The sequence below is a fragment of the Photinus pyralis genome, unplaced genomic scaffold (genome assembly GCF_008802855.1).
Source record: "Photinus pyralis isolate 1611_PpyrPB1 unplaced genomic scaffold, Ppyr1.3 Ppyr1.4_LG1, whole genome shotgun sequence".
In the NCBI taxonomy this organism is placed as follows: domain Eukaryota; kingdom Metazoa; phylum Arthropoda; class Insecta; order Coleoptera; family Lampyridae; genus Photinus; species Photinus pyralis.
In genome coordinates this window covers 23348353-23360365 of record NW_022170249.1, presented here as the reverse complement: position 1 = coordinate 23360365, position 12013 = coordinate 23348353, and the positions used below count along the sequence as shown (strand labels likewise).

The 12013-nt window shown below is 36.5% G+C and overlaps 1 protein-coding gene across 2 annotated transcripts; it reads left to right on the top strand.

Moving 5' to 3' along the window:
• Window positions 1–422: 422 nt before the first annotated feature.
• Window positions 423–10115, top strand: LOC116171932 (endoplasmic reticulum chaperone BiP). 2 transcript variants are annotated; one of them, XM_031488994.1, is made up of 7 exons: window positions 423–637; window positions 696–843; window positions 895–1114; window positions 3342–3574; window positions 3624–3840; window positions 7623–8329; window positions 8733–10115. In XM_031488994.1, the coding sequence occupies exons 1-7, from the start codon at window positions 519–521 to the stop codon at window positions 9969–9971; spliced, it is 2883 nt and encodes a 960-aa protein (XP_031344854.1). In that variant the 5' UTR covers window positions 423–518; the 3' UTR covers window positions 9972–10115. The 2 variants fall into 2 exon arrangements, with proteins under 2 accessions (XP_031344854.1, XP_031344845.1); XM_031488985.1 differs by lacking the exons at window positions 423–637; window positions 696–843; window positions 895–1114; window positions 3342–3574; window positions 3624–3840 and adding an exon at window positions 7174–7343 and having other exon boundaries at window positions 7599–8329.
• Window positions 10116–12013: the final 1898 nt, after the last annotated feature.

Below are 12013 nucleotides of genomic sequence, written 5' to 3'. Positions count from 1 at the left end.
AAACTGGTACCTATTCCTAATTTTATTTCATTATTTTTTCGGTGTACCCCATTACTTAAAAATTAAAAATAAAACCAATCCTAATTTATGATCCCTATTTTTCAAGAATACAACGACAAAACGATTTTTAAAAAACTTAATAGAACTCTACAAAAAGTTCACTTTTGAACATTGAACACTCATATTTTCACAATTCATTTCTTATCATTTAATTGTCGGAACTCTTTCTAAGATTTATATATTTATAAAGGGAATCCAGAAAATTGCAAAATTTTATGAATAGGGGACTAATTTCCCAAAATGTGAAAACTTCAAAATATCCTTTTGCTCCAAAATGAATCTGATGGCAATATTTTGAACTCGCCCCCCCCCCCCCTCCTGGCGTCTCCCTGTGGGCGCCCCTGAATCCATAGTGCAATGATAAATAATTGGCAATGACATGACAATACTTTTCCACTAAATACCACTCTCTTAAAGTGAGGTTAGTTTAAAGTTGAACGCGAAAATTCTTTTTCGAAATGTTTCCACAGAAAAATCATTATTTACATAGTGCCATTGGACACCCGACCTTAAGAGAGTGGCAGTCGATTAATCATCAAATTACACCAAAAAATTTAATGTATCCCATATTCGTTATGTAAGTGGAGGGCTTTGAGAGAGGTGTGGGCCACTAACTAACTTTTGTTTATTCGCAGTGACGAAGAGAATGAGGAACAACCAATTGATGCCATGCCTGGAGTGTCCCGTTTTGGAATTAATCGTTTAAGGGCTCATCTTGAGCCGCTTGTTGCAAAGGGATTAAGCTCGGTGCTGTTGTTTGGTGTTATTTCACAATTACCAAAAGTATTCAGTAACATTACCGACAATTTTAAATGTGCATTAATACAGTTTTAGGACGATCAAGCATTCCATGCTGATTCCAATGAAAATCCCGTGATAAAGGTCATTCCTAAACTTAAAGAGTGGTTTCCCGAACTTCTAATTGCTTGTGATGTCTGCCTGTGCCCTTATATGTCTCACGGTCATTGTGGTGTCTTACACACAGATGGCACTATAAATAATTCCCTAAGTATTAAGCGTATTGCAGAAGTGGCTGTTGCTTATGCAAAAGCAGGTAGGTCTGTACAGACACAAAGCAATGTGTGTAGATCGTTCACCTAATTTGTGCAATGAGTGCATATCTCGCTTTTGTTAGGACTGTGTGTAAGCAAATAATAGTAAAAATCAATGATTAGCGAAATAATTCTGATAGTTTTGAAAATTGATGTCTTAATAAACACCCAGAGTGAGGTTGTAGTGGGCTCATTTTTTTTTAAATGTGTAGGTACATGTTATATGAAAGCCCAAAAGAAAGCTCCTTTTTTGTATTATTTTGTATAGGTATTATGTTTATTGAAAATACACAAAGTAGTCTGCCTGTTTGTGGGTCAGTTATACATCATACAGACCTATGTGAAGTCAATATAGCAACAATATGCACTGTGTATGAATTGTATGCTATGTCTAATTTCAACCAAACGTGCAGTTGTATTTTATGAGATTAGTACTTTTTTCTTGATTGACGTGTAAGTAATTATTGGCAACAGTGTTTTTACTAGTAAATTGACTTGACTTGAACAGTCATAGCTGACTAAGGTTTCAATAAAAATGAAACTTTCTGTCATAGCTAAAAAATTATAGACCAATTTTAGGTTGTTATTTGAAGTCATGAAATTTCACACAATAAACCCTCTATACCTACTGAATATTAAAAGTCACTTCTGGCAACCCTGTGTGGCCGGGCTGGGGTAACTACCCCAGGTAGAAAAAAATTCTATCACTGCCAGAGCGAAACACGTGACCATATGAGAACAAATGAGACCGTTATATGGACACCTGCAGGTTAAAGAGAGAACACATGTATACTCGAATGTAAACAAAAGGGGGGGGGATCTAACTGATTCTCGAACTGTTTATGGTATTATAATGATTCATAATCTTAGTAATCGTGTAGGACAATTTTTGAAGTGCAGTTGAGTTTCATCTGTGCATTGATTTTATAATATATATTTATATATAGCGTTGTGTCAGCAATGCAAATAATATTGTCTTTTATTAGCTAGACTATAAATGAGTACATCCATATAATAGAAAAAATAAAACAAAATTCTGTATGCTAGTCAAAATTGGACATAGTTCGAATGTAGTATCAACAGAAACTACATTTGCTCTTCCAGTTAACCCATTTCCTAATTCATATATGGTCGGTATTATAACACATACTTAACTATGTTGTCAACTAACAATCTTGTTAAGGCATTAGATTGGATGTTTTTTCAAAGAATAACATCATTCTCTTGCATCAAAATGAATCATATTTCTTACCCTCTTCAAAATTTTAGTTACCCCAACCACAAAGGACTGCCAGAAGTAACTAATATTCATTAGTTGTAGAGGATTTACTGTATGAATTATCATGACTAACAGTCAAGGGGGGGTCTAGGAAGCCATTGTAACTAAATCCACCCTTGAGTACATTTGTGGTAGAAAGTTGGGGAGGAAGACGAGCGTTTTTTTTTTCGCTCGCGAGCTTAATTTCCCTTTTTCCGCTCCTGAGCGAGCGTTTTTTCCGCTCACAAGCACTTTTCCCGAGCGCTCGCAATAAACTGCTCCAACAACTACTAACAATTTTCTTTTTTTTAGAGGCGATCACTGTATCGGTTTCGGGTTTATACCTTCTCACTACCTACTCTCAGGTTTTTGGGACATTTATCAGGAGAACTAAAAAAATAGCTGCGTCAATTTTCAAAACTACTCAAATTATTTTATATCTTGAACTCTCGCTTCATCCATGGATTAAAACATTATCATCAGTATCATCTTGTTGTACCTAACGTTTTGTTTGAAAGGAACTTGAACTAGTAAAGCAATGTTATGCTCCAAATCTATTTGTTATAGTTTTCAACTGGGTGGTAATATTTGACTCTAGATTGAAATAAGACAACATTACCCATTACCTCACTACAGGTAAGTTACAATAAATGTAAAATGCTAAATAATATTTAAAACGTCATTGAAGGTGCCTAACACTGCACTAATCATTTTAGCAGAAACATAACTTTACTCAAAACTACTTGTTCACGATTTGAATCGTCGCTTATTTTTTTGGCGCTCAACATTTAACATGATCTTAAGGGGATGGTTGAAATTCATTGAATTTGTCGCTATAGTAACTACCATTTATTGTCACACATTATTTTAAATGTTATATTGAGAGATCAAATGCTGCTGATTGCACAATAAATGGTGGGCATGCAAATGGCATCACAAATTGGTAATTATTGCATTATCTATTGTAACAGGTGCACATGTAGTTGCCCCATCTGATATGATGGACGGCCGAGTGGGAGCAATTAAAGAACTCTTGATAAAAAATGATTTGGTTCACAAAGTGGCAGTGTTATCATATGCAGCAAAGTTTTCATCGACATTCTATGGACCTTTTAGGGATGCAGCAAAATCTAAACCGGCATTTGGGGATCGCAAGTGTTACCAGTTGCCACCCGGTGGGGAAGGACTAGCTTTACGTTCCACTGTAATTTCTCGATTTTTTCATACACATTGTAGTAATGGTGTAATTGCAGACTCGAGATATTCAAGAGGGTGCAGATATGCTAATGGTCAAACCAGCTCTCGCCTTTTTAGACATTGTAAAACAGACAAAACAAACCCATCCGGAATATCCACTGTTTGCGTACCAAGTATCGGGTGAATACGCAATGATCTATCATGCTGCACAAAAAGGGGCCTTCGAATTAAAAGTCGCACTGCAAGAGATATTGTTGTCTATGAGGAGAGCAGGTATAAGGAAATAAATGTTTGTATAGTCCTTTGCGTAACGTTTAGTTTACAGGTGCCGATGTAATTATCTCCTACTTCACCCCAATGATTCTGGACTGGCTAACCTTGAAATCTAAAATTTAATTTTTGTGTTATATTAACATGTTATGGTTGTGATCTTCGAGAGTGGTGAAGGGGACAGCACAAGAATTACACAATTTTATCACAATCATTTTGCACAATGATAGTTCCAAATAAAATCATACTTTATTTATCTTATTTTACTCACCTTGCAGTCTTAAGTCCATGTATTATGGGCTGCATTGATAGATTGATTGCTGGGGTTTTCAGTTAAAAAATTAGAAAAATAAAAACGCAGCAAAATCTAAATACCTACACTTTACTTCTGAAATAATTAAAGAAACGAAACACGTGTAGCTAAGCGTCGTTAGATACAAATATGTAGCAATGCAACCGAGTGTAAATGCATGAAATTTTATTTCCACGTGAAAGTTTTTATTTAAATATAGAACAAAAGAAAGGGTGCTTCCCATCCAGAAGGCATTACAGCACTATGGAAAAGACTTAAAAGCTTAAGGTTATATAAGTAAGGTGTTTTTCATAACTTTCTCTCATTCAGTGCAGGAAAGACGCTAGAAGGCTAAGGAAGGCATTTAAGTAATTGAATGTTGTAGAGAGTGCTCTAGCTAAGCTTTTCATAGCTTTTTACTCCTAGCTTTCCAGAGACGCATTAGACACTTTCTAGGTATATTTCATACATATAAGAGTGCATAGCCAGTTTTAGAAAGTACTTTCCTATAACCCCATCGAAAATGATCCAGAGAAATCAAATTTTCTCGAGTTTTGTAGACCTTTTTACGTTTTCCAAAACTTCTTCAGCCTTAATCTCTCAAGAGCTGGTTGCACGACAGCGTAAGTTCAGATCGACCAGCTATCTGATAGGGTCTACGCATTGAATAAACATTTTTTATTCAATGATCTAGGGAAGGAGAGCTAGAAATGTTTGAATGAGACTAAAACGTCTAAAGCAGAGCAATTGGAAGTGCTGGGTAGGTTATATAAAATTTAAGAGAGTACTTAGAAGGCGTTGAAATGTTTGTTTTTCAATGTTCTGAGAAGTGTTTACAATTAAGACTCTCGACGCGCTTTACGTGATCGGGAAATGTCTTGTAAAACTCTGGTAATAAGGGCGTAGACAGGTGTGGAAAGGAAATAGAGATTTCTGGAAGAATAGGTTAGGGTACAGTAGTTTAAACAAGTCCGAATGACGTTAATCAAAACCTGTAAAGTCTTATTAACCTCTGTTCCGGATGCTGTAGCACTTTATAACTTCTTCGTGCTCTCCTCCCGGACACTTAGATTTTGCTGCCTCCAGATGCCTGCAAGGGGCTGTAACACTGGGACATACTTTTATGTATCTATGCACCCAAGCTTGAACGCCAGCTTCCAGCTCAGAGAGCCGGCGATATTCTTAAAGCATGATGCTTATATGCCACTTGGGATATTCTGAGAATATTCTCAGTTTTTTTTTAATATTCTTTGAATATGAGGTATTTCTATTCTATTCGCAGGGGAGCCCGATCGGGCAGCACTTCTATGAGGTATATATCTATTTCAGATATTATGATCAACAATCAACAAGAAATATTTGTTGTCCGTTCAATAACTCATATATAGAGAATTCATATCGCTGTCATATTGTCTGTTTATTTGAAGTTTTGATATATGGTTATGATTACCTACTAAATTTTTTTCGCAAATGAATGGAATCGGATTTAGTGGAAGAGCGGCCGCGAGCGCATGTTCTGAAATTAAGACATTTTATTATTTATAGATTCTACAAGAAATACTGATTTCGAATGTGAACTCTTTAAAAATGTGGTGGCCGAAAGGGGTAATGGGAATGTTATCAAAGAGTATACCGGGTGGTGCCTAACGCGACGCAGCATAGGGATTTCAATGGTAATTTCTTTATAGTCAATTACTAGCTCCCCTAATTATTTTAGAGCAAAAGTCTAAATAAGTTTTCTTTAGAGAAAAAAATACTGCATCTGTTCACACTTTTAGTTATAATTTTCCATTTCCATGTCCGTCAAAACCATCAGGAAAACGACAATACATTCAACGTTTTGGCTGCAGTAGCGGAAAATCCGAATATAACTTTAGGAACAAATCTGCTTCAAATCAGTTTTTTTTCTTCGATTATGTATAGGTACTCTGATTCTCTCTGATAAACAATATAGTGTCTGATGCAGATGCAGTATACATTCTCTAAAAAAACATTACCCAATTGCCGCTTTTTCTTGCATCGGATAGTTGTAACAGAATTAAATATGAAAATCATTCGACGTCAAATAACGATAACTTAGATGCGATGCGCTTGTAGTTTGTTAAAAGATTCCAAAGCATCACTGATTTATAAAAATGTAATTTTTTATTTTGTCGATTTCTACGGTTTTGAAAAATGGAAAATTATAACTAAAAGTATGAACAGATGCAGTATTTTTTTCTCTAAAAAAAACTTATTTAGACTTTTCCTCTAAAATAATTAGGGGAGCTAGTAATTGACTATAAAGAAATTACCATTGAAATCCCTATGCTGCGTTGTGCTAGGCACCACCCTGTATAATAAGTACCTATAGGTAGCGGTACACTGTACATACGTTTGTACAATTATACTCTTTACTCTTTTTGATGTTATTTAGTTCATCTAATGCGTATATTTATTACTTTTATGTATCCTACGAATATAAGGGATCAAATGGGCCCTTCCCAAGCCTTTTGATCCAGTTTATCTTTCGCTGATACAGGTTCCAACAAAAGCAATTACAATCATGATGTGGAGGTTGTGCAGTAAATAGAAACAATTTTGATTAAAACTGGGCTGTTCAAAAGAGTCCTCTCATGTAGTAGAAAATGTTAAAACAAAAATTACCGTACTACAAGATGATATTTTCAGAACCTAGGCTTCTGAGGAGTGAAAGAAAAATCACCCGCCATAACGCGCTTAAAACATTTAATTTCAAAATACGCGCCAAATCCGGAACATTCCAGACAGTTGAACGAACGCGTCAGAATTTCTATTCACCACGTAGTACGTACTGAAAGTTCACGCAAGGAAACCGATTTTTCAACGATACTGATTGATTATTTTTGTCCCTTATCGTTCTACCGTCGCAACAAGATAGTTTTATTTCATCATATTACAGTAAAAGTAAATTAAGTTCATCCATTCCACGCCATTATTACGTGGGCCAATAGCGATGCGTCAAGTGTGACCAATTGAAGTTGTCAGTTTTCTCTTCGTTTGAAAGTGACCAATCAAAAATTACCACGAAGAATCTATCTAGCTATATTCAGCGTGTCCTTAAAATTTCCTCAGTTTTCCACTGCCCGTTGTTGTGTCATGAAAAAAATTTGTTTTAAGCGTTTGTGATAAATAGTGGCAGTTTATTCTAATAAGTATTATTTTCATTGGGTGAATTAAGTCGAGATATAATAAGGTACGTAATTAATTAATTAACTAACTACGTTTTTTTACGTTACAAGCCGGTTGTCAAAACCACACCACACAGTCATAAAATTGTGGTAATTTCATACTAATTTAATGCAGATTAAGTAATTTCCTAAGCAGGATTACCTTTTTTAAGCTATTCAAAACGCATACGTGTACATTTCAATTTACTGTTACATGTGCTAGTCAGCCATTAATTTTGATTATTCAGCCATACTTTACATAAATCTTCTCTTTTTTCTAGAAATGAAGTTACACTTAGCATTAGGGGCCTTGTGTCTTATGGCCTGCGTACTGGCCAAAGACGATAAGAAAGAAAAGGAAGAAGTTGGAACTGTTATTGGGATCGATTTAGGAACAACGTACTCATGTGTCGGTGTTTACAAAAACGGCAGAGTGGAAATAATTGCCAATGACCAAGGTAATCGCATCACGCCCTCATACGTAGCATTTACGGCCGAAGGCGAACGATTGATCGGTGATGCGGCAAAGAATCAGTTGACAACGAATCCCGAAAACACAGTGTTTGATGCTAAACGTCTAATTGGGCGTGAATGGACCGAAACCACAGTACAAAATGATGTCAAATTCTTCCCCTTCAAAGTGATAGAGAAAAACTCCAAGCCCCACGTTAAGGTTTCGACGTCTCAGGGTGACAAGGTGTTTGCAGCCGAAGAGATTTCCGCCATGGTGTTGGGTAAAATGAAGGAAACCGCAGAGGCGTATTTGGGCAAAAAGGTGACCCATGCTGTTGTAACTGTTCCTGCTTACTTCAATGATGCTCAACGTCAAGCTACCAAGGATGCGGGAGTAATTGCCGGTCTTAATGTAATGAGAATTATTAACGAGCCTACTGCTGCCGCTATCGCTTATGGTTTGGACAAGAAGGATGGTGAAAAGAATGTACTTGTCTTTGATTTGGGTGGAGGTACTTTTGATGTCTCCCTCCTTACCATTGACAATGGTGTATTTGAGGTGAGTATTTTAATATTGTTGCTGTTTTTCATTTCACGTAAATGTAGGGGTTATCCACTACCTAAGGTGCCATTAGTGAACAGTATTACTGATGGTACTGCTTGCTAAAAAAATGTCTATGAAAGTGCTTCTAATACTTTTTTAAAATAAATTTTAATTAAATTTTAAACAAACGGTAATGGCTCAACAAACTGCCAAATCTTGTTAACATGCCAATGATACAAAATTTTGAGGTAGGCACAGTGGATATCCTCTCATTAAATCATGATGATTTCATAGTTCAGTTGAGTTTCCATGAAAGTTTTAACAAATTATGGTCTTTTACCCCTATCTGAGGCAAACATTATTATTCTACTTGTCAATTTGTTATTGGCACTGTTGTAACCAAAAATTTCGTTTACAGGTAGTTGCAACCAATGGAGACACCCATTTGGGTGGGGAAGATTTCGATCAAAGAGTAATGGATCATTTCATTAAGCTGTACAAGAAGAAGAAGGGCAAAGATGTTCGCAAGGATAATCGTGCCGTACAAAAATTACGTCGTGAAGTTGAAAAGGCCAAGCGTGCTCTTTCATCTGCTCACCAAGTCAGAATCGAAATTGAATCGTTCTTCGAAGGCGACGATTTCTCAGAAGCACTCACCAGAGCGAAATTTGAGGAGCTCAACATGGATCTCTTCCGTTCGACCATGAAGCCTGTACAAAAAGTTCTTGAAGATGCCGACATGAACAAGAAAGACGTAGATGAAATTGTTTTGGTAGGTGGATCCACTCGTATTCCTAAAGTACAGCAACTCGTCAAGGAATTCTTCGGAGGCAAAGAACCATCTCGCGGTATCAATCCTGATGAAGCTGTCGCTTACGGTGCCGCTGTACAAGCCGGAGTGTTATCTGGGGAACAAGCCACCGACTCAATCGTCCTACTCGATGTAAACCCCTTAACAACCGGCATTGAAACCGTAGGAGGTGTCATGACCAAACTCATTCCACGTAACACTGTCATTCCCACAAAGAAATCTCAGATATTCTCCACCGCATCCGACAACCAACACACCGTAACCATCCAAGTTTACGAAGGAGAACGTCCGTTGACTAAAGACAATCATTTGTTGGGCAAATTCGACTTAACTGGCATACCACCGGCACCTAGAGGTGTACCACAAATTGAGGTAACATTCGAAATCGACGCCAACGGTATTCTACAAGTATCCGCCGAAGATAAGGGAACCGGAAACAAAGAAAAGATTGTAATTACAAACGATCAAAATCGTCTCACACCCGAAGATATCGATAGAATGATAAAGGATGCCGAAAGATTCGCTGATGAGGATAAGAAACTTAAGGACCGTGTCGAATCTCGCAACGAACTTGAAAGTTTCGCGTATTCGCTTAAAAATCAACTTAGCGATAAGGAAAAATTGGGATCAAAGATATCCGACGATGAAAAGAGTAAAATGGAAGAAGCAATCGAAGAAAAAATTAAATGGCTCGAAGAAAATCCCGAAGCAGAGGCCGAAGATTATAAGAAACAAAAGAAAGAGCTGGAAGATGTAGTCCAACCGATTATCTCCAAGTTATATCAAGGTGCAGGCGGTCCACCACCACCAAGTGGCGAGGATGATGATCTTAAGGATGAATTATAAAGTTCCAAGACTGATTTATAAACTTATTTAATACTAGCCCAAGTGAGATGTGTGAATGGACATGTGTGAACAGTTTAGTCAAATGTTTTTCGTTTTAAGTGGTAAAAACCCTGTCTCTCAACAACTGAAGAAGAATTTTATATTGAAACGAATGTCGTCATTACAAGTAGTTAATTTATTTTTTTCTCAAATATTAGCATACGATCCTCAATAGCTTTCAGTATAATTATTTTTTTATTGTTATTGTAGGCTAGTATTTGATTTGTTAAACAATTTTTTCAATAAAATATTGAAAGTAACCTTTCGTATTTGCATTTTAAATTATTGGTAGGTGCTTGCAGTACTAAAGTATTTTAAAACTAAAAGAACATAGGCCTGCAAGTCTAAATGCTACCAGATCAATAGTACTGTTCATGTGCGGATGGTAATCTGTCAGAACATGGTCTGTGTTATAAAAAGAATCTTTGGACATGTCCTACATTTGACTAAGTAAACATTTTATCGACAATTGTAGAAAAAGATCAGTGTAAAAAAGAACTACAGTCGAACTTCGATAAATCATGACTTGACAGAAAAAAATTTCGAGTTATCAAAACTTTGACTTATTGAATAAAACACATAGTATGCATATACCGTGTATTATTTACGTAAACATATTTATTATGAAAGGAAATGCATTACAAAGTTCAATAGTGGACATACTGCAATCTATGTATGTATAATGTATATAATTTCACAGCCATATCTTTTTTTCGTGCCCCACCTTCCACTTCTTTTAAAAGTCTATATTTATCGTCAATAGATAAAGTTTTTAAAGTGCGTTTTAATGACATCGTCAACAAGAAAATCAAATTAACGAATATTCGCGTTGAAACAACTAATAAAACACGCACACCTGTATAGAAATCCGCGCAACAACCAACGAACTTTGATGAGTAATGCTGAAAACGCACTGTCTTCAAGGTTAAGCTATAAAACGAACGGTTACAGTTAAGGGACTTCACAGAATTCGACTTATCAAAGTCGTGCGCACTTAATTTGTTCGAGTTATCAAGAAATTCGAGTAATAGGAGTTCGAGTTATCAAGGAAAAAATTGAACATACGCCTTACTGTTGCAGCTATTGCCAACCAAGTTGATTCGAGTTATCAAAAATTCGAGTTATGGAAGTTCGACTTATTGAAGTTCGACTGTACCTATTATTCAAACGGATGGAACGATGATTTTATAAAATAATCAAGCGGATGGATAGTTCACATGTTTGCTATCTAAATGTACATTATAAACGGCCGACTTTATTCGTAAATTTCTAACGCAAGCAGTCATTGAAGAGAAACCCGCGCTACCCCCCAAATGAAGACATCGATTCACGTCCGCTTGCTCATTGTGCATTATAAATATACCCAATAAAACGAATATGTCTCCGTAGCTCAGAGATGTATTTATTTTAACGCCATATGCCGCCCAATTTGAAAATTACAGTTTCCTATACGTTAGATGCGTATCATTTTGACGTCACCAAATAGCCCCTAGCCCCTATCGGCGACGCACCCTCGCGTTATACCCTTCTACAACTCGCCCCCGCCATTCTAACAATACTTGAACTGCTAAACGTTCATGGGGCCGATTCTAACTGATTTTGACGGTTGAAATTTCAGTAGTTGCGTCGAAATTGCGATCGTAACCATCTATCGGTATTATCATGAACTACTAATATACGTCATTGAAACGTCATAACTTTTCTACCGTTGAAAATAAATTCAACTAGACTAGAGTGGTTGAAATTACGATTTCAACGTCGAAATAGAAGGGATAGCGACAGTGCGCGCTTTGTTATTCGGAAAGTCGCACGTGGTTTTAACCTCAATTTTGTGTTTTGGTACACTTTACATTTTTTATCAGTTGCTTTGTTTAGCTTTACTTTTACCTACGTATCTTACAATGGCGGAGACTAAAATCACATCCCAACAAAAAACCATTTTAATTTCCTTCATGGAGAAATAATAATAGGTACGATTGTAGCTACTGTAGGGTTAGGGTCGA